This window comes from Acomys russatus, chromosome 1, assembly GCF_903995435.1.
Source record: "Acomys russatus chromosome 1, mAcoRus1.1, whole genome shotgun sequence".
NCBI classification, from domain to species: Eukaryota; Metazoa; Chordata; class Mammalia; order Rodentia; family Muridae; genus Acomys; species Acomys russatus.
The window spans coordinates 26670369-26694616 of record NC_067137.1 but is presented as its reverse complement, the minus strand read 5'-3'; the positions used below and the strand labels follow the sequence as shown (position 1 = coordinate 26694616).

The 24248-nt window shown below is 40.1% G+C and overlaps 1 protein-coding gene across 1 annotated transcript; it reads left to right on the top strand.

Annotated features, from left to right (window-relative positions):
- Positions 1-387: 387 nt before the first annotated feature.
- LOC127195820 (ATP synthase subunit g, mitochondrial-like) lies at positions 388-724 on the top strand. The gene has a single exon (XM_051153407.1). It carries the CDS (start codon positions 388-390, stop codon positions 697-699), a length of 312 nt encoding a protein of 103 aa, XP_051009364.1. The 3' UTR covers positions 700-724.
- The last annotated feature ends 23524 nt before the right edge of the window (positions 725-24248 follow it).

Here is a 24248-nt window from a genome sequence, read left to right as displayed (position 1 = left end):
TTTAATACTCCATATGGAAGACCCCTCCTTCCAGTGGACTAAAACCAAACCTCCACTATCACCACGGCCCACCTCTATCCTGGAAAGTGATCAAAACTGAATGCCAGGAAAGGGCTGAGATTCAGATGATTTTGAAACTTTTCACTAGAAACATATTAGTACTCCTGCATCCTTGTTTCTTCCACTGTGTTCCCAATATGCACTTTAAGAAAAAAAAAAAGAACAACAATATGACCAGCTACATAGTTCTTGAGTACCAACGCAAAGAAATCAAAGATGCTTTCCCATCCATGTATATTATGGCTCTATTAAGAGGAGACAGTTTGGTCCTTCCAGGGTGACATTCAGCGGGTGGTTCAGGGAGACACGGACCTTCCACCTTAGACCATGGCGAAGCTCGTCGGCAACTTCATAGAGAAGGCTCCGGCGCTGGCAACCGTTGCCTTGACCTACTCGAAGCCTCGATTGGCCACATTTTGGCAGTACACCAAGGTTGAGCTGGTTCCCCCAACCCCTGCTGAAATCCCTACAGCTATTCAGAGCATGAAAAAAATAATTGAAAGTGCTAAAACTGGTAGCTTCAAACAGCTTACAGTTAAGGAAGCTGTTCTGAATGGCTTGGTGGCCACTGAGGTGTGGATGTGGTTTTATGTCGGAGAGATAATAGGCAAACGTGGCATTATCGACTATGATGTTTGAAGACCAATTTTTAACATCTGGTTTTGAGTTCTTACTTGGGTGTTCTTGGACCATGTGTAATGAGATTGCTATCCGAATAAAGTACAAGCTGTGAAAAAAAAAAAAAAACCAACAACAACCAAGAGCCAGTTTATAGACTCGATCTAGGTTTCACATGAACTCTGATGCCCCATATTTGACAATGTCCCCTGGATGGGGAGGCCTGGTGGCACTCAGAGGAAGGACAGCAGGCTACCAAGAAGAGACTTGATACCCTATGCACATATACAGGGGGAACAGGTCCCCCTCAGGCACAGTCATAGGGGAGGAGAATAAGGGGAAAATGGGAGGGAGGGAGGAATGGGAGGATACAAGGGCTGGGATAACAATTGAGATGTAATATGAATAAATTAATAAAATATATTTTTTAAAAAATAGATTCGATCTAGGTACCCATGCTGGTCAGTCTTCACTGCCAGCTTGATAGGGCTTAGAACACATCTCTGGGTATGCCCATGAAGGGCTTTTCTAGAAAGGCTTAATTGAGCAGAGAAGACCCACTTGGAATGTGGGCGGCACCACATTCAGTCAGTCCCAGACTGAATGACCATAAGAAAGTGAGCCAGCTGATTACCAGGGTTCTTCCCTCCCTGCCTCCCGAATGTCACACACAATGTGCCCTGACACCTAACTCCTACGCTCTACCTTCCCTGCCATGACAAACTGCACACTTTCTCAAACTGTAAATCAAAGCAAACTCTTTTCTCCTTTTAATCACTTCTTGTGCTGGCAGATCAGGACCCAGGGTGGCCTGCACAAACTGTTATAACAACCAAGGGCAACGCTTGCAGTAAGCCTAGATTCTAGTTCAAATCTAGCCAATGGACAGCTCATTTTCCACAGTTGTGGGGAGAGCAAGGGCTGCCTCTGACATGAACTCTGGTGTCCCCAATTTGACCACTTCCCCTTAGTGAGGAGGCCCGGTGGCACACAGAGGAAGGGGAAGCAGGCTATCCAGATGAGACCTGATAGGCTGTGATCATATAGTAGGGAGGAGGTCCCCTTCTGTCAGAGGTCTAGGGGAGAGGAATAGGGTGGAAGAGGGAGGGAGGGTGGGAACAGGAAGATACAAGTGAGGGGATAACAACTGGGATGTAATCTGAATAAATTACAACAAAAATAAATAAATTGCTTCTTGTTGGATATGAGGTCACAGTAACAGAATTAAACCAGTGCCCACAGGATTAAAAAAGAAAAGTGGAGCGTGTGCATAAATTTCAGCTATAAAGAAGACTAAGATAGTTCCATTTGCATAAAGATGGATGGAGTTGGAAAACACCATGCTAAGTGAAACAAGCCAGAGTCAGTGAAACAACTAGCATGTATAGAGTCTAGATTTAAAAATAAAACAAAGCAAATATGGAAGTTGGAGATAGAGTGTTTGGAAAGAGAAAAAAGACAGCAAGCATAGGAAGAAAAGGTAGAAGTGAGTATGGAGATGTGTGACCAAAGTATATTATATACACCTATCATAAAGAAACTCCTTATTTTACACAAAGAATATTTGCTAGCTTATTTAACAAATGATATTCCACCTTCCTCTACACTCAGTAGCCGACCTGGGTCCCTGGTCACCTGTTCCCCAACCTTTTCTTTTTTCCCTTCCCCAGTGACCTACCAGCTACGTTTCCCTTTCTATAAACTCTGTAATATAAACATGTAATTAAATAAGCAACAAAATTCACAATCAATACTCTTACTTGAGCAAAGGCCATGGCTTACATTTGTTTCAAACCTTCCCTAGGCATGGTCATAGACAGTTCTCAATACTCCTTAGGTGAAACAATACAGAACTACCCATAGCTGTTGTGAATGATGTCCTGATTTGGACTCTGGACATTATGTTGGAGGCTCAAGTTAAGCCAGTTCTCAGAAATATAAGGTTTAGCCAGACCTCCTCCACTCAGACACAGGTGGCCCTTCCTCAGTGCCACATATAGACATGAGGCTAAACCGGAAATGTGCAGTTTTAGGTGATGACTCAACCCTGCAATGCTCAACATCAGCTGACCACGTCCCCTGGATGGGGAGGCCTGGTGGCACTCAGAGGAAGGATAGCAGGCTACCAAGAAGAGACTTGATACCCTATGAGCATATAAAGGAGGAGGAGGTCGCCCTAAGTCACAGTCATAGGGGAGGGGAGTAAGGGGAAAATGAGAGGGAGGGAGGAATGGGAGGATACAAGGGATGGGATAACCATTGAGATGTAATATGAATAAATTAATAAAAATTTTCAAAAAAAAAAAAAAAAGAACAAACTGTAATTGCAAACTTGCCATTAACCATCGATTAAAACCTTCACCTTTGGTCCTGTTCTACGGCGTTTCCCCTAACTTTTGCTGTATTAATATGCAGGTGCGTGCTTGTATGCATAGCAAGTTATACTAACTAACACTTTATGAACACATAGAACAAAATTACATATCATTTTTCATCATACATAACATCCATATAAATCACAGAAATGGCCTTGAAATGTCTGGGAAGGAGACATATCAGAATGTGACCATATCCATCAAAGACCCATTTTCAATATCATAGAAGGACACAAGAGAATTTGAATCACGAGTTAATGTTCTGATCTGTGGGTAATTCCTAACCACAATTTAAGTTTAACCAACCCCATAACTTCTTTGGCTTCCTTCAGCAGAGGACCCACAATGCATAAAAGTAAAGTGGCTCATCCTGGTTTTTCTCCTCTAGGGTATCCTTTTATGTGAGGAGACATTACATGCTCAGACCCATGAAAAGAAATTAGATTTCTCTGATCGTTTTTATGGGTTGAGGCCATATATGCGTCCTGGGAGGGCAAATTCTCCCGTAGCAGAAGCTGGGGCCCTGGCTGTGTTTACTGCAGCTGTCTTTGACTGCATCATCTTTCATGCAGTATCATCCCACAAGTTGACCAGGCATGGAATATAAAGTTTTCTCTGTGTTATGCATACCCAGACCAGAGTATGCTTTTATGGACTTCCATTTATAAAGCAGACCTTCCTTTAGAAAACCAGCCACAAACAACAGATACCTCACCACCTAACTCTCTCCCAGATTCTCAGTCTACGACGCGAAACCAGCAACACGCTGCCTCTCACTCTCCATCAGCAATTGTTAACCGAACCTCCCAAGAAAAATCAACAAGAAAATCAATTTCTCACTTAAGTTTGTGAGTTAGGTGTCGCATGCCAGAGAGTGCCTTTGCAGATCACTGCAACAAACATCCCTTGTGTTGCACCAGGCAGGGTCCCAGGAGTCTGCCGTCACCCAGTCACCCTGCTTTCTAGATTGCTCCCTGATGTCTCCCATTCCCGCGCTAATGCCAGCGGCTCATCGCGCTAATGCCAGCGGCTCATCGCGCTAATGCCAGCGGCTCAGCGGCTCATCGTGTCAGCACACACTCAGAACTCTAACCTGCCAAAGTGATTCTCAATGCCCAGCTTTCTCTCCCCACTCTGATTTGCCTCTTCCCTTGAAAAGCAGCCCACATCAGAATTATATATGCTAACAATTTTTAAGCATATGCCTTTGATATGGCCTTTCAAATAGAAGCTGGTGCAATAAACACAAGTAACCTTGCAAAGCCTTCGGTATTTTAAACAACACCCACTGACATCATCTCATCTGATCAAGTGAGTAAACATGAGGTTTATTTGCTTAAAGAGTAAGGGATAGAAAGAGCAGGGAAGGCAGATGAATGAAAGAAACGTTCCGGTGTTTAAAAAAAAAGATTTAAAAATATCGATGGAGCTTCACAAAAACATACTTTTTTATTTGGGTCATTTTGAAGTTGAAAAGCCTCAGGTCACTTCCCTATCATGATATCTCTTTAAGAGCTCAAGGCTTGAAAGATGACCTATCTGCGGATATGAGGATAAGAACTTAAGGGACCATTTATTTCTATGTGCATTTAGAAGAAGAATAGAATTAGGTTCCCCCTATGATGTAGTCAGCCACAGGTTTAGAGCCCAGTTAAAAGTGCCAGGCATGAGCTCTATCATGCAGAGCAGGCTTTAAATCCAATCAGAAAGTGGTTGGTTACTCTCATCATCTCGTGCCACTACTGAACTATCAGGAGTAGCTTGCTAGGTCAGTTATGATTGTAGCTCCCAAGGTTAACAAATGAGTAAGACTGTCCATTGCTTTTCCCCTCTGATAGTATAAATGGAGCCTTCTAGCACTCTAAAAGGTAGCCAGTAGAAAAAGGGCTTTCCAGGTTGGTATGAGTTTGGTTTCATGTTCTATGACTCAAATCTCCCATGCCTTCCTTAGTAGAGTATTACAATTGAGTCATAGAGGTTAATAATTGGTGGGGGTCATGATAAGAGGTAACCTATACTTGGCACAGGGCCTTTTTATATTATAGTATCTAGGAGAGTCATTGTCCCCTGTTTCTAGCATTTATTCCTCTTGAGCTCCTTTTGTACATGTATTACGTATTTTATGGCCTCTTCAAGTGTTTTTAGTTCAGCTCAGTAATCCTTCTCCAAACTCCCTCTTCTACTCAGCCTTCCTACACCCACCTCATTTAACCCTTCCTTTCATTACTCCCCTTTCATATGCCCCTTAGGGCATCCTTCAAACCTCACCTGAAAGAAGCTTCTTTTTGTATGGAGATTAATGCATGGACACATGACTGGTAAATAGGCAGAGAATAATAAGACTATGGAGTGCGCACACCCTCTCCCCCTCAGGACCAAAAGCCATTGCAGAAGAGAGGGTGGAAAGACTGTAAGAACCAGAGGTAGTAACACTGGCCATCGAACAGCAGTGGGTCGAACATCTGCCATGTTTGACAGGACCATTGCACACATAAACTCAGAGAGACTCTGGCTGCTTGTTCAAGACCTACAAGATCAAATCAGCCGAAATCCCTGCCTAAAAGAGGGATGAGCCCATGAGTGTCCACCCCCAGCTGTGGAGGCATGGACAATTCATGGCTGCTGGCAAAGCAAGAGGCAGTTTTCTCCAGGGATGTGATGGTAAAGAAACTAGACACGCTCCAATAGACAGCTGCACATCTATGCAGGTACAGGAAGCGCTTGTTGGACTCGGTGGGTTTAAAAACAAAGTAGATGAAGACAGAGGGGAGAAGTGGGAGGGGCTAGAGAAGGAAGTGGGACGGGCTAGAGAAGGAATCGGAGGGGAGGAGCTGGGGGACGGATGTGATCAAAACATAGTATACTCATGTGTAAATTCTCTAACAAAAAGTTTTTAAAGAACTCCAGGCTGAGCACCTGCCTAAAACAGAATAACCTCAAGCCTCTTCTAGGATCTGACCTTGGACTTTTCAGAGTTGCCGACATTGGAGTTTTCAAGCTGTAAAACTCCCAAAGATTCCCAGAGATCCTGCAGTTCCTCAGACAAGGCAAGACAGGGCTTCTGTATTGAGATAGACAGTGAAGCTATGACAGAGCTGGAATCCAAGGCAAAGGCCTCTGCTGCCTGAAGCCATTTCTACTACCGCTTCTGACCCGTTCGGCTGGTGAGAGTTCATGGGTCTGGAGGACAAGGAATGTTCTTACATTTATGATATCAGCAGAGGTTGTAACACCCAAACTCTCACCTCCTAACCCTAACCGTCAGGTCTGCACATCATTATAACATCTCTCCTTCAGCCACATTGTGCACGTTGTTTAAAAAGCTGTAATATGGTTCTGCATGTGTGTGTCCTTTTCATAGCATCCTCTGTTGTATTATTCTTACACACTCTATAGCTCCTGTGTTGCAGCGGTTTCGCTCTTACTTTTACAGTCTTTGTGGTGTGATTTTTATCCTTAATTTCATATATCGTATTATCCTCAATTTATAAACAAAACAAACTTCCAAGTGATTAATGAGTCGCTGCACTAGGGAAGAGCTAATGCAGCCACAATGGGAAGCATGGCCTGATTTGTTAAGTAAAGGCTGAGGTGCTGGAGGCTCTACTGATCAAGCAGGGCCTGGGGAAGCCAGAGCTAACCTTCACAACAGCTCAAAGATCCAAAGGTGACTCCATGCTTGAGGGAGAGAGACACAGTATCTGGGTCATGGGCATTTGGCTGTTCCCTGACAGCTGAGGATGCTTCATCAGATTATTATAGGACCTAGATAAAGACCTCACCTCTAAATCTTGGTCTCTAAGCAGTTATGGGTAATAACCTATTCTAGAATAATTGTCTAGAAACATTGTGGAACCTGCCTTGTCCTGAGTGGGAAGACAAATTACTGCAGCTATAATATAGGAGCTTATCACTCTACATCTGACCCCTGCTTATACAGCAAACTGACATGGGCACGATTAGTATTGCTTTTGTTATTCATTCCACTTATGACATAAAATGAATTTCTTTAGGCAACTTCGATACTTGTATATCAATATTTATGTGTATATTTGCCTTCTCTCACACAACTCCAAACCACTTTTACTGCTTCCCTTTTGTTTATATACACATACATACATACATACTTACATACACAAATAAAAATAAAAAAGAAAGTTAGCAACATAAATGAGAAAGCCAGAAAAGAAATTGAAATTTTTTAAAAAAAAAAAAAAAAAAAGCAACAACAACCAAAAAAAAAAAAAAATGTGTTTCTGTAATGAAAAAGCACAATAAATAAAATTAAGCAGAGTGGGAAGTGTTGCCAGTACACCATATCAAACAGCAGCACAGCAAGCAAGGCTGGTCACAGCTTTTCGAAACTCTGAGAAATGATCAGAAGACCAAGGCTGAGAACATGTGGGGTAAATGGCACTTAGATAAAAACGACAGGCTTATAAAATCTATTTAATTATATTAGGGAAGCAAATTTCCTAAAACCTAAGAAATAAAAGGACTGGAAATCTATAACAAATAGGTAAGTTATTAGGAAATATAACTCATCAAAATTAAAGCAAGAGGACATCAGACACCCCAAATGGGGTATAATGAACAATATATTTTTAACTTACACATGTATATAATGAGAAATAAGGAATAAAAAAAATTCTCTCAGTAAAGCAAAGGCCAGAGTGATATGGGCTCACTGCCAAATCCCCCTGGACCTTTAAGGATGAACTAACACTAATGCTCCTCAAACTATTTCTTAAAATAGGTAAGGGCTACTAACAAAGCCAGTCTATGAAGCCAGTATTTCCATGATATCAAAACTTGATAACAACATAGAAACAACAACAACAAAGAAAACCATGAAAAGCATAGATGCAAGATTCTCAATAAATTCTTTCCAATTCAGTAACACATTGAAAATACCATACACCTCAATCAAAGTTGATTTCATTCCAACAATGTGATGACTGTTCAACACACACAAATCAATATACTATATTAGGGCACATAGGAAGATTCAGGGACGGAAGTCACACAATCATCACAATAGGTGTAGAAAATGTCTTTGCCAATGTTCCATATTTCTTCGTGATAAGAAAGCCCTGAGACACTAGGAATTATAAAAATTATATATCAGCATGATAAAGACCATACACAATAAACCTCAAGCCAGCATATATTAAATTAAGAAAAACTAAAAGCATTTCTTCTAAAATCGGGAACAAGACAAAGTTGTCCATTCTCTCTGTCCTCACTCAGCATATTATTTGAAGTCTTAGCCAGAGTAATAAGCTAAGAGAAAAGAAAAGAAACAAGACAGATACAAATAGGAAAAAAAGTTAAGTGGACCCTACTTACAGATTCTATACTTAAAATGCCCTAAGGAATCTTAGATCTGATAAATGTGTTCAATAAAGTAGTGGATACAAAACCAACAGAAAAATAGCAGCTTTTCTATATACCAAAAATGATCATGCTGAGAAAGATATCAGAAAAACAATCCCACACACAATAGCTTGAAAATATTCCTAGGAATAAACCTAAACCAGGAGATTAAAGATCTCTACAGTAGAAATTTGAAAACACTGAAGAAAAAAATTGAAATAAACACCAGTAGGTAGAAAAACATCTCACATTTATGTATCAACAGAAGTAATATTGTGAAACTAGCTACATGGTCACAGCGACCTACAGATTCAATGCAATGCATGTCAAAATCCAAAAGACATTCTTGCAGAACTGAGAAAACAAACCAAAAATTCACATGAAAGTAAAAGCACCAACTAGTCTAAGCAGTCCCTAAGAATAAGAGCAATATTGGTGCTACCACAGTGTCTGATTTCAGATAATGCTCCAAGACAGCATAGCACTAGCATGAAAACAGACATGAACCACTGTGACCACATGACCAGAAGACCTTGAAATAAGCCCACTTTGATGCAGCAACCTGATTTTTTTTAAAGGTACCAAAAGATGCAAATGAAAATATAACAGCTTCTTCAATAAATGTCTCTAGGAAAACTGAATACCCACCTACAGAAGAATGACATTAGACCCCTTTCCTTCATTCAGTACAAATGCCAATGTACAAACATTAATATAAGACTTGAAACTCTGAAACTGCTGGAAGAACCATAGGGATGATGTAGCAAGGACTTTCTGGAAAAAAAAAAAACTCTAGTGGATCAAGAAAATTTGGAACATTCACTAATGGTGTTGTGTGAGAACAAAAGTGTTTGTATGGCAAGGCAAATAATTGCCAGAATAAGGAGGCAGCCCACAAAAAGACAAGTGGCATCAGCTGTACATCTAGCAGGGGATTAATTTCAACAATATACAAAAAAGCAAAAACCTGAACGTCAACATAAATCATCCAATTAATAGATATACAAATCAAGTGGAAATACAGTTTTCAAATAAAATACACAAATTACAGCTGGGCAGTGGTAGAGCATGTCTTTAATCCCAGAACTCAGGAAGCAGAGGCAGGCAAAACTCTTAGTTCCAGGCAAGCCTGGTCTACAGAGCAGGATGCAAAGCAGCCAGGGCTACACAGAGAGCCTGTATCTCAAAAAACAAACAACTAATATCCAGAATATACACAGAGTTCAAGAAATTAAGCACTACCAAACCAAATAACCCAATTAAGAAATGGGGTTCAGGATTAAACAGAGAATTCTCAACAGAGGAATATGGAATGGCTGAGAAACATCTAAAGAAATGCTCAGCATCCTTAGTCATCAGAGAAATGTAATCAAAACAACTCTGAGATTCCATCTTACACCCATCAGAATGGCTAAGATCAAAAACTCAAGTGACAGCACATGCTGGTGAGGATATGGAGAAAGGGGAACACTCCTTCATTGCTGGTAGGAGTGCAAACTTATTCAACCACTTTGGAAATCAATCTGGTGCTTTCTCAGAAAACTGGGAATAGGGCACTTCAAGACTCAGCTATTCCACTCCTTGGAATATACCCAAAAGATCCTCCATCATACAACAAGGACATATGCTCACCCATGTTCATAGCAGGCTTATTCATAAGAGCCAGAGCCTGGAAACAACCTAAATGTCTCTCAGTCAAAGAACTGATAAAGAAACTGTGGTACATTTATACTATGGAATACTACTCAGCTGTTAAAAACAAGGAAATCCTGAAGTTTGTGGGCAAATGGATGGAAGTAGAAATGATCATACTAAGTGAGTTAACCCAGACCCAGAAAGACTCACATGGTATACACTCACTTATAATTGGACACTAGCCCAACAGGGATGTCCCATGAGAGTCTTCACTTACCAGGAGATTGGGATAGATGCAGGGACTTCCTATTGTTACTCTAGGTGAAAGAAGTATGGGGAAATGGGGAACTAGAAGGATCCAGAGGGTCCTAGGAACCTACAAGAAGAACATCATGACAGGAAGATCTGGACCCAAGGGTCTACTCAAACTACAGCACCAACCAAGGACAATATGTGCAGTATACATTGAACCCCTATTCAGATCTAGCCAGTGGATAGGACATCTCCACAGTTATGTGAAGAAAAGGGACTGACTCTGGCATGAACTCTGATGACTCATATTTGACCACTTCCTCTTAGTGGGGAGGCCTGGTGGCACTCAGAGAAAGGATAAGCAGGTTACCCGGATGAGACTTAGTAGGCTGTGACCATATGGTGTGAAAGGAGGTCCCCTTCTGCCACAGACCTAGGGGAGGGAGAATAGGGTAAAAGAGAGAGGGAGGGAGGAACAGGAGGATACAAATGACGGGATAACAATTGAGATGTAATCTGAATAAATTAATTAAATTTTAAAATTTTTTTAAAAAGAAAAAGTTCTCTGATTTCCACATGCATACAAACATACAATTACTATAGTTTTTTAATACCATCAGTAGCCCTCCTTTATATAAATGATAAACTGCCTGGGAAAGAAATTAGGGACACAACACCCTTCACAATAGCCACAAATAATATAAAATATCTTGGTGAAACTCTAACCAAGCAAGCAAAAGGCCTGTATGACAAGAACTTTAAGTCTTTGGAGAAAGAAAGATGGAATAAGATATAAGAAGGTGGAAAGATATCCCATGCTCATGGATTTATAGAATTAATATAGTAAAAATGGCCATCTTACCAAAAGCAATCATAGATTCAAAGAAACTCTCATCAAAATTTCAACACAATTCTTTATAGACCTTGAAAGAATAATTCTCAACTTCATATAAAAAAATTAAAAACCCAGGATAGCTAAAACAATCCTGTATAATAAAAGAACTTCTGGAGGTATCATCATCCCTGAATTCAAGCAGTACTACAGAGAAATAGTAATATGAAAAACTGCATTTTATTGACATAAAGACAGACAAGTTGATCAATAGAATCAAACTAGAGACCCAGAAATAAACCTACACTTGATTCTTGATAGAGAAGCCAAAGCTATATCATGGAAAAATAAAAGCATCTTTAACAAATGGTGCTGGTCTAACTGGATGTCTGCATGTAGAAGAATGCAAATAGATCTACATCTAATCACACTGCACAAAACCCAAGTCTATGTGGATCAAATACCTCAACATAAAACCAGACACACTAAATAAAAAGAAGAAGAAGTGAGGAATAACCTTGAATTCATTGGCCGACAGGGGAGACAACTCCCTGAATAGAACACTAACAGATCAGGCACTAGATCAACAATTAATAAATGGGACATCGTGAAACTGAAACATTTCTGTAAGGCCAAGGGCTCTGTAAATAGGACAAAATAGCAGCCTACAGAATGGCAGGAAAATCTTCATTATCCCTACATCCAAGAGATAGCTGATATCCAAAATACATAAAGAACTCAAGAAAGGATATCAACAAACCAATTAACCCAATTAAAAATGGGGTACAGAGCTAAACAGAGAATTCTCAACAGAGGAATCTCCAATGGCCAAGAAATACTTAAGGAAATGCTCAATGCCTTTAGTCATCAGGGAAATGAGATTGCATCTTATATCCACCAGAATGACTAAGATCAAAAAATCAAACAACAGTTCCTGCTGGCAAGGATGTGGAGAAAGAGGAACACTCCTCCATGGCTGGTGGGAGTGCAGACTTGTACAATCATTTTGGAAATCAATTTGATGGTTTCTCAGAAAATTGGGAATAGTTCTACCTCAAGACCCAGCTATACCACTCCTGGACATATACCCGAAAGATGCTGCACCACACAACAAGGACACTTGCTCAACTACTTCCATAGCAGCTTTATTCACAATAGCCAGAAACTGGAAACAACCTAGATGTCCCTCACCCAAAGAACAGATAAAGAAACTGTGGGACATTTACACAATAGAATACTACTTCGCTATTAAAACCAACAAAATCATGAAATTAGAAAGTAAATGGATGAAACTAAAAAACATCATCCTGTGTGAGGTAACCCAGACCCAGAAAGAAAAATATGATATGTACTCACTTATAAATTAAAATTATCCATAAAGTGCATGAATACCATGCTACAATCCTCAGACCCAAAGAAGCTAAGTAATAAGAACAGCCCAAGGGAAGATGCTTGAACCTCACTCAGAAGGGGAAATGAAATAGACATCTGAAGTAGATGGAGGGAAGAAATTGGGTGGGAGATGGGGTAGGGAGAGACACAGGAGGGGTCAAGTGTGGGGACGATGGATGGAGAGATAACTAGAACTGGTTGGGGTTGGTACATCTCTGGGACAAGCTAGAAACCTAGGCAATAGAAACTCCCAGGAATCCATGAGGGTGACCCTAGCTAAGACTCCTAGCAATGGGGCATATGGAACCTGAAATGGTCATTTCCAGGCAAAATTTCCAAGGAAAGATGAGGACACCAACCTACCCACAAAAATCTTCAACTCACATTTTTTCTTGCCTATAATATGTGCAGCGATGAAAAGAAAGCAGAAATTAAAGGAATGGTCAACCAATGAGTGGCCCAACTTGAGACCCATGCCATGAGAGAGAGCCCACCCTGAAACTATTAATGATATTCCGGTATACTTGTAGACAGAAGGTTAGCATAACAGTCATCTGAGAGGCTTCACCCAGCAGCTGATGGAAAGGGATACAGCGACCTACAGGCAAACATCAGGCAGAGTTTGAGAAACTTGTAGAAGGGAGGGAGGAAGGATTGAAGGAGCCAGAGAGGTCAGGACACCACAAGAAAACCTATATAATCAACTAACCTGAGCCCATAGAGGCTCACAGAGACTGAACCACCAACCAGAATGTATGTATGGGACAGACCCAGGCGCCCTACACATATGTAACAGATATGCAGCTTGAACTTCATGTGGGACCCCCTAGGACAATAGAAACTTCTAGAAGCAGAGGCTGTCTCTGACTCTCTTGCCTGCCTCTTTGTTTACCTTCAATATAAAAAAATGCACCTATAAATCTCAGCATCATTTTGACACTGCTGGGTGGAGCCTCTTAGAGGACAAATTTGATAGGCTTTCGTCTCCAAGTATAGCAGAGTATCATTAATAGTGTCAGGGGTTGTCTCTCTTCCATGGACTGGGTTTTAGGTTGGGCCAGGCATTGGTTGGACATTCCCTCAATCTCTTCTCTACCTGTTCTATCTTTGTCCCTGCATGTCTTATAGACAGGCTAAGTTTTTGATCAGTTTTTGTGGATGGGTTGGTGTTCTCCCTCCACTCGGAGTCTTGTCTAGTTAGAGCATGTCCTCTTCAGTCTCCTTGGCCCCTGCTACTAGGAGTCTCATCTATATATCCCCTCATATCCTCCCAGAGGCCTATTCTGACTTAAGTCTCCAGCTTGTCACAGAGGTGCCCCCACCAAGAGTTTCTTTTTTTCTCTTCAGGCCAATACAGAGTGAACCATAAGAGACTAGTGGAAAAGTGGGAGGAAGGATATAAGGACCTAGAGGTGACAAGACTCCACAAGAAGACCAACAGAGCCAACTAACCAGGACCCAGATGGACCTCTGGAGTAAGAACACCAACCAAGGACCATCCATGAACTGGACCTAGGTCTTCTACAGAGATGTAGCCAATGGGCAGCTCAGGTTTCATGTGGGTCCACTAGTAAGGGGAGTGGGGGCTGTCTCTGACATGGACTCTGTTGCCTGCTTTTTTATCACTTGCCCCTGACAGGATTGCCTTGCCAGGCCGCAGGGAAAGTGGGCAAACTCAGTACTGATGTGACATGATGAGCTGGGGTGGGTGGGTAGGAGGTCTCCCCTTTTCTGAGGAATAGGGGAAAGGACAAGGGGGAAGAGGACTGAGAGGAGAAAATTGAGGGGCTATGATGACCAGGATGTGAAATGGATAGATAGATAGATAGATAGATAGATAGATAGATAGATAGACAGATAGACAGACAGACAGATAGATAAGCTGCTCCAATCTTACTGCGACTTGCCGAGGCAGATTGATATCCATGGGAGGCCTCATGTTCTCTGAGAAGAAACTGAGAGGATATGAGGCAGGAGAGGAGGTGAGAGAAAGGGACTGGGAGGAGAGGAGGGAAGGGAAGCTCTGATAGGGATGTACAGTAAATAAATTGTTAATTAATGAAAAATATGTCAAATAAAAGAAAAATAAAAAATGTGTGCCATCTCAGGCAATCAGAGTAATACAAATAAAAACAACATTGAAATTACATCTCACTGCAGTCAGAATGCTTATCATCGATAAATAAATCTTTAGGAAAAGGAACCCTATTCACTGCTGATGGAAATGTAAACAGATACAACGGAAATAAATCTTGATATTTCAAAAAAAAAAAAAACCTAAAATGAAATACTGTGTGGTGCAGATGCAGTTCTACTACTTCTGGGCATATATTGGAAGGAGTGTAAGTAAACATTCCACAGAAAACCCAGCACACACATTTTTATTGGAGCGCTATCTACAGTGGTCAAGATATGAACCTGACCTAGAGGCCCATTGACAGATGACAGATGGATGGATAGTGTGTGATGCATGTATGCAATCATGTTTTATTTATCCATAAACAAATGTGCAATTATTCCATTTGGGGGGAAATTGATAAACTAGAAATCTTCCTGTTAAGTGAAATAAACCATCCTCAGAGAGATAATTAGCTTTTTCTTTCATATGTGGAACTAGATGTGTGTGTGAGAGAGAGAGAGGGAGAGAGGGAGAGAGAGAGAGAGAGAGAGAGAGAGAGAGAGAGAGAGAGAAGAGACCAAACTCAAACAATTATTCCTTATTTTTCTTTCATATATAGAATCTATGTTTGTGTATATATAAAGGAAACCATGTGTGAGAGAGGGGGGATGGAAGGAGGGGGAGACAAAAAGAAAGAGAGGGAGGGGGAGAGAAAAAGAAAGGGTGGAGAGAAGGGAGAGGGAGATGGAGGGAGGGAAAAGGAGACAGGGAGAGAGAGAGGGAGGGAGGGAGAGAGGGAGAGAGGGAGGGAAGGAGGGAAGGAGGGAAGGAGAGAGGGAGAAAGGGAGAGAGAGAGTTTTTATGTTTGAGTTCCAAGTTTTGGAGTGACTTCCAGCTCTAATATTGGAGTCTGAAAGGCCCAGAGGGGAATCAGTTTGAGTTAGAGTCTAGTAAAAAGGCTGGCAGGACTGTTTCACTAGAGCAGTTCTCTTCTTTTCACACCAGGAGCCCCTACTGCCCACCCTTAGCTTTACAAGCTACAGGCCAGGCAAGATTTCCCACACTCCAAAGGCTTCCCATGGGCTGGCTAATGTCTAAAACACAAGATTTCTCCCTCCCAAGTGCACTAGGGAATTGGAGAATAAAGCAAATTACTGAGAGCTTACACTGACCAATATCAGTGCTCGCAAATTCTACCACTCATTAAATAGCCTGTGTGAGGGAAGAGGCCACCGAAGGTGAGTGCTCACCTGTAGCTGAGTATTGGTATTTGGAAATGACACATGGTAGACTGAGGCCTCAAAAATTTGGGCCACACAACACACCTTGAGCTTTAAGATTTCGAAGCTGTTCTTAAATTACGGCATCTGATTCTCATCACCTAGGATGGGGCTTCTGACCACTGTATATACTTCAGTGCTCCAGTCTCGTGCTAGTGTCACAGTGCACCCATGCCCAGCTTGCGGCCTCCCTAAGACAACTAACCACAGCTATTTGCCATCCAGGAGCTGTGTCAAGTTTCCCACAGGCTTCCTCCCTTCTTCTCAGGCCCTAGAGTAGCTCGGCTTCCAACAGGCCCCCTCTTAGGACGGTCCCCACAAGCACAGCCTCTGAGATGCCAGAGGGACAAAACTGAGCGTCTCACTGAGCTCCAACACTGACCCATCTCACACTCTCGCCGCCTCCCCCAGATGGACCCAAGGATTGTAAGTTCTGTGGGCTCCTCCTGTAGAATTACCAGCCTCTTTTCACATCTGCTGTCTGAATTAGCTTAATGGGCCCTCTGCCCCTGAAGCTGGGTGCAGCCCCGTCCTTCATCCCACATCGCCTTTCTGTTCCCTGTACTTTTAAGCCATTCTTCACCTCTTTTGTGGTTTCTAGTAGTCTTTCAATCTCCGTCTCCTTGGGATAGAGATTTCCATATTTTTATCCTGCATCAAATGGAGATCACTTCTAATTGGCCACCTTACCCCAGACATCAGTTGAGGTTTGTTTTTTTTTTAAGTTTGTCTTCACCACTGAACAAACTTCTGTGTATGAAGACGACATAAAGTTGGGGGATGGGAAAAACAACGAAACACCACTGACCACATCCAACTGTGTGACACCAGAAAGCCCTGCTCAAGGAGAGGATGACATCACTCTCGGGCTTGGCCTTCTCTTTTTACCCAACACATGATAATCCATACGTACAACGTAACTTAATTAAAGTGTGGCTATTGTTCTCCAAAGGTGGTGATCTCGCTTGTTTGCATAATTCTTATTATTTTATTATACAAATTATATAAAACTGATGAAGTTGCCTTTCGCCAATTGACATGATAGTTCATAGCTTTCACAACAATTTAGAGGCAGAGGTAGGAGATTTAAAATTCAAGGCCAACTGTCAATACATGACAAGTGAAGGGACAACCCGGGCCACGTGAAAAACCTGCCTCAAAAATAAGTAAGTGATCAACACCTATCAATGCAAACAACCCAAGTTAAATTTAAAAAACATGAAAGGAGGAGGGGGACTTGATGGGAAGAAAGGCCCCAGCAGGAGAGGGAAGAGCGATGAGAGAGGGTGAAAACAACCAAAATTCATTATGCGCAGGTATGAAACTGTCAACGTATGAATAAAAATTTTAAAGGCAATTTAGAATCCTATAACCCAAGTAACTTTTGAAAATGAAAACAAAAGCCTTTGTTAGATTTTTTAAAAGCTGAAAGAATTCATCCCCAGCAAAGCTTTGCTGTGAGAAACACTGAGGAAAGTGAGGCAGAAGCAAAGCGATGCTGCTGAGAGGCTGTAGTGTACAATGGGAGGAAGACCCTGTACGCTAATATGTTGTTAAGGCAATCCACCTCTAAAATGCTGTCTTTCCATCTCCTTCAAAGAGAACTGCTAGCTCTAATACTCTGTTGTCAACCGTGTTACTTATTTGGAGGTGAATTATAAAATAAAACAGCATGCAGACTATATAATGGAGGTGGGCACTGACCATTAGTTTAAGTTCTTATACTAGATAATAATGTTTTCCTTCCAAGGCTGCAAAGGTAAAGCCATGCACTCTAAACAAAGGTCAGCAAACTGCATCTAGCAGGCAAAATGCTACCTGACACTTCTCTCTGTAAATAACATTTTATCAGAACCTGAGTACATCCATTTATTTACAACTGTGTGTTTATTTATTTATTGTCTGTGGCTGCTTTTCTAGGCTATGATATCAGAGTTCAGTAGCTTTGATAGAAAGCAAAGTCCACAAACCCTAAAATATTTACTATCTTGTTTTTTTACAAAAAAAAAATATTATCTATGCAATAAAATTTAACCAGCTTCTAAATACCAATTGATTGTGAACAACAAATGAAATGAAATGAAATTATATCTAAATATCAAATTACACACAAAAAAAAAAATCCTAAGAGGACACACAGTTGATAAAGTGCTGGCTGCATGTGATAGTTATGGTTTTTGCTTTTTGTTTTGTTTTTTCTGAAGGTACAGGTTCTGAAAATGTTTTATATGTCATAAAAAGGAGCTTGGATTTACAGAAAATCCATTTTGGGATAGCATCCAGATGAGGCAGTGGGTAACCTGTGGGCAAAGTCACTTGCAAGACATGATGGCTAGTTTTAATTGTCAACTTGACTCAATTTAGAGTCATCTGGGAAGTAAGTCCCAATGGAGAATTTTCTAAAAAATGTTGGCCAGTAAGCATGCCTGATAAACTTTCTTAATTGAATTAATTGAAGTAGGAAGGCCCACCCCTCATATAGGCTGCATTATTTCATGGGCAGAAAGGGAAGAGCCAATGGAGTATATGTATGAATTAATTCACTATCTTCTGATATTCTATGTGTGTGTGCAATATGATCATTTTCTTCAAGTTCCAGCCACCTTAACTTCCATGCAATGATGGGTAACACCTGAAATTCTGAGCCAAATAAACTCTTTCTCCCTTAAATTGATTTTGTCGGCGTATTTTTATCACAGTAACAGAAAAGAAAACTAAGACATAGTTTAAACATGAGAGCCTAAATACAGCTCCTCAGCACTCACATAAAAATCTGTGTTTGGCAACACACAACAGTAATCCTAGTGTTGACACTGGTAGACACTGGAGCGCACTGGCAAGCCAGCCTGTGTTAAACAGTGAACTCCTGGTTTAGTGAGAGACCCTGCCTCAAAATAAGAAAAAAATGAAGAGTGACAGAATCAGACATACAAGGCCAACTCTGTCTTTAATATGTACACATGCACACATGCACATATGCACACACACATACACACACACATATACACACACTATATATAAAACTTCACACACACATAAATACATACATATATATGCCATACATGCAAACACATACAAAAATGAAAGCAGAAAAATATGTAAGGAAAAACATAAAATAAAGAAGAAAAATTACAGAAATTAACCATAATGCTTACACTAAATATAAATGGTCTAAGCATTCCAAATAAAAGCAGAGATTATATGAGTGGATTTAAAAAAAAAAGTAAGATTCATTTCTACTGAGCTCTCAAGAAATTCACTGTAAATACAAGTGCAGAACTAAATGTACAGAAAAAAAATGAGCCATATTAAGGCAGATGAAAAAATAGTATAATATCGATATAAAACTAAGATTTTATAACCAAAACTATTACCAGGCATGAGTGGGAGTTCTTACTACATGAAATTAGTAAATACAAAAAAGAGATCTGGTATCCCCAAATCTGTGCATCTTGTAATGGAGCCTTAGAATTCATGAGGAGAAATTTGTAAATGTTAATTATAAACAAATTTATACACACACACACACACACACACACACACACACACACACAAAGATATAGAAGACTTGGATAATACTTCCATTCAATATATACAAAGAACTACATACCAGTACAAAATTAACTTACTTAGCAAGAACATATAAATATACCACAATATGTCATAAAATCTCAATAAATTTTAAAGTCTTATGTCAGACAACATATCTCCTTTAAGAGGTTAAAAGCAGTAATAAAATGTATCAAAAAGAGACAACAAAAACATAAAAGTGAAGAATAAGTTATTAAAAGTTAAATTGAACCTATTTAGAAAATAAAATTATATGTATACAAATATAATTTATGTTATATGCACATATAATAAATATACAAGTAAGATGTACTTTCCAAGTTTTAACCATTTTGTTTTTTATTAGAATGGAAGAAACATCTCAAATCAACAACCACATTAAGAAAAAGAAGAGCCAATTAAACTTTGCATTAAGCAGAGGGAAAAAAAACAAATACAAAAGAGAGAAATCAATGAAATAGAAAACAGAAAATCAATAGAGAAGATTGATGGAACCCAAATCTAGTTATGTGAGAAGATCAATAAAATTCATAAACCTCTAGCAAAACTAATCAGGAAAAAATAAAAGACAAATTGCCAATATCAAATGACAGGTGCTATCACTGCAACTTCAGCATGTTCTAAAAGGGAAAGAAGAGAATATTGTGAATATCTTTATGGTAAAAAAAAAAAATTAGTGGTATACATAGAAAGAAAGAATAACCTAAAAGATATTTTTTTAAAAAACCATCAAAGTACACTCAAGATGAAGCTGATGTTCTTAGAAACTATACCTCTATCAAAGAAATTGAATTTATAATTAACTAATAGATTTTAAACTCATTCTCTTCCTCTACAAAAGAGATGTTTATTCCAAGAAGGACTCAACAGTATATCAAACATTTATAGTTGGCAGTCAAGAGTGGTGACTTACACCTGTAGTGCCAGCACTTGGAAGATTTAGGTCACCGTGAGGAGCACCATATCATCAAGGCCCTTGAGCTACATGTTGAGTTACAGTCCACTTTAGGCTGCAGAGGGAAAACTTTCTAAAAAAAAACAAAAAACAAAAATTAAAATATTTAAAATTGGAATGATATCTATTCAACAGTTTTTGAAGAAAATTTAAGAACAGACATTTATTGCCATTTCTTTTAATTTCAACATTATCTTGTTATCAAATCTAGATAAAGATGTTGCAAATGAAGAAAACCACAGAACTATACCACTCCTAACACTGACTCAAATGTTCTAATTGTTTTAGGAAGTTGTACACAATAAAACATAAAAGAGTATCACACTATAAACAAGTTAACTTGATCCCCAAAATGCATGGGAAACAGTCATTATTATTCATTATATTTAACTAAAAAATAATAACAGGAGTTGAAGAGAAGGCTCAGTGGTCACAAGTATTTCCCTCTCTTCCAAAACGAACTTCCAGGAGCTCACAAGTCCCTATAATTCCAATTCTAGGGCATCTGATGCTGTCTTTTGGCTTTCATAACTACCTACACACACATGGAATATGCTTATACAAACACACACATACACATAAATAAGTTAATTTTAAACCTTTAAAAAAGAATATCAATGTGGTCGTTTCACAAGATGAAGAGAAAGAAAAAAACCCAGCCTCCACTATTACTTTTCAAGTAAAAAAACACTGACTTCCAGGGTAAAACGGAAGACTGGAGGTTTCTGGCTCTTCGAATGAGGTCAGGATAGCAAAGACTATACAATATTCTGAAGAAAGTAAAAGACAAATAAAACATTAATAAGAAAGACAAAGGGCATGGAAAAACAGAAACATACTGTAAGAACAAAGAACAACCTATGTTTCTAATCTTGGATACATGGGAGGTAGGAAACAAGATGGCACAGCCACAGTCAGCCTGAAGAGTTCAGTCAGCCTAGTAATAGATAGTCCGTCCAAAAGACTTAAGTCTTAAGACCAGCCAAGGGAGTTGATCTAACAGTGACTTCTCCTCTATGGCAAGCCACCATTGGAGAAAATGTATGTATAACCAAAAGCAAACCACAGAGTCAATGCAATTCCCAACAAAATTCCAATAACATTCTTCACAGAAATATAACATTGTTATGGACACACAAAAACCCAAATGGCCAAAGCAATCAAACAAAGAAAGCAAGGCTAGAGATACCACAATACTTATTTCAAAATACGTTTCAGAGCCATAGTGACAAAACCAGCATGGTACCGGTAAAAACAAATCAACCAAAGTGACAATAAAGGATGCAGAAATAAACTCACATAACTACAAACATTTGATTGTCAACAAAAGCACAAAAATCATAACTTGAATTTTTAAAAAATACTAACAAATAAAGCTAGGAAAACTGAGCATCCATAGTTGAAGATTTAAAAACCAGATCCCTACCTCTGACCCTGTACAAAAATCAACTCTGATACCACTGGAGGAAAACAACTTGACATATAAGAATAGGTAGTGACCTTCTAGGTAACACTTCAAAAAAGCACAAGAAATAGTAGTATATGGAGAAAAACCAGACTTTCGTCAACTTAAAATACTTCTAAACAATCAAAGGAAATAGTTACCAGAAAGCGGAGACAATTTACAGATTTAAAAAAAATTGTTGCCAATTATTCACCTGACAAAAATTTAATGTTAAGGACATGTGAATAACAAAACAACAACAACAAAACACTGAAAGCATACGTTATCTAATCAATATGTAGGCCACTGAACTAAACAGACAATTCCTGACAGAAATGGTCAATAAATACATGAAAATTGTTCAACATCCTTAGCTACCAGTGAAATCGAAATCAAAACTTCACTGTGATTCTATCTCACCTCAGCCACAATGGCTACTGCCATGGAAAGAAACAACTGCTAACAAAGTTAAGGATGAAAGGGACCCTTACGCCCATGTGCTATGAAGGTAAATTGGTCCATCTGCTATGAAAATTGGAATGGAGGCTCAAAAAAACAAAGCAAATAGGCAAGCAAAAAACCCCTCTAAAATCAGAATTACTATGTGATCCTGCTAAGCCGTGCCTGCATATACAGCAAAAGGAAACTAAGTCAGCATACAACATGAATACCTGTGCACTCATGTTTATCACAGCATTGGTCACAACTGGCAAGTTATGGAACCAGCCTAGATGATGGTAAAATAATGCAGCGTGTGGAATCTAATTGAGTCATAAAGAAGAAAATCATACCAGCTTCAGGAAAACGAATGGAACTACAGAGCATCATGTTATATGAAATAAGCTATACTCTGAGAGACAAGTATCACATAATGTCTCTTCTATATGGATCTAGGGTCTCTTCTATATGGAATCTAGGGTGCCAAAATCAAGAAGTAGGATGAAGATTAGGGGGCGAGAAGGGGATCAAAGACAGGAATTGAGGGTATGATAGGTGGAATCAGAATGAATATGATCAAAGAACATTAAATACGTGTGGAACTGCCATGACAAAACCCAGTATTTTATAAAAATCAATTATAATTATTCAAAACTAAAAAGTAAATATGCTCCCTCATCTCTTCTGATTGATTTTGGTTGAAAGTCTATTTTATTAGATATTAGAATGGCTGCTCCAGCATGCTTCTTTGTGTCTGTTTGCTTAGAAGACCTTTTTCCAGCCTCTTTGTGGCTGAGATGTGTTTCTTGAATGCAGCAGGATGTTGGGTTCTGTTTATACATCCATTCTGTTAGTCTGTGCCTTTTTATTGGAGAGTTGAGACCATTGATGTTGAGAGAGATTTTCTATACCTTTATCGAATGTCTATGATTTACACGTCATGCACCAAAATCCATCTCCTCCCCCAAGTAAAATAAAACAGACAACCAAAAAGTCTTGTGACAGAAGCTGTAGTGTATCACACAGTACAGCCTTTTGCCCACATATGTTTACTTTCAAATGTTCATTGTTATGAGTCATGGGTCTGGTTGGAGGCCTACACTATTATTACCGGATCCTCACTGGGACTGCTGTCAGATATCCTATTGTTGCTGTGTGTCAAGGAGATTCTTAATCTTTGAATCTACAGGTCCGGCCCCTTCATGTGTTCCAGCAGGTCATAAATGGGGTAGATGTTGGGGTGAGGTTCACTCAGAGCCCTGGATCAGGGCCCACTCCCTTGTCCTCAGGGCAGGGCCTGATCTCTCACCCCTGTGTCATCATGGCAGGGCCAGCTAACCCTCTCCCCTGTCCTCAGGGCAGAGCCCACTCTCACACTCCCATGTCATCATGACAGGGCCAGCTGTTATCATGGCAGAGCCAGCTCACCCCTTTCCATGTCCTCAGGACAGGGCCTGCTCTCCTGCCTCCATGTCCCCAGGGCAGGGCTGGCTCTCCTGCTCCCATGTCATCAGGGCAGTGCTGGCTCACTCGCTCCTGTGTCCTCAGGGCTGGGCCCACATCTGTGTCCTCAGGTCAGGGACTGACAGTTCTCCTGCTCCATGTCCTCAGGGCAGGGTCAGTTCTCCCACTTCCATGTCCTCAAGGGAGGGCCAGATCTCAGGGTCCCATGTCCCCAGGGCTGGCTCACCTGCTCCCACATCCTAAGGGCCAGATCTCCTGTTCTTGTGTCATTAGGTCAGCTCTCCTGCTCCCAATCAATTTGCCATATTGTTGCTGGCTGTCAAGGCCTGGATGGCCTCCTACTCCTGTGGGTACTGGATCTCGTGCACCATCAAGCAGGTGGCAAGTGGAGACCTCTCAAAGTCTTCATTGAGTAGCTTGCAGAAACCATTAATGTTG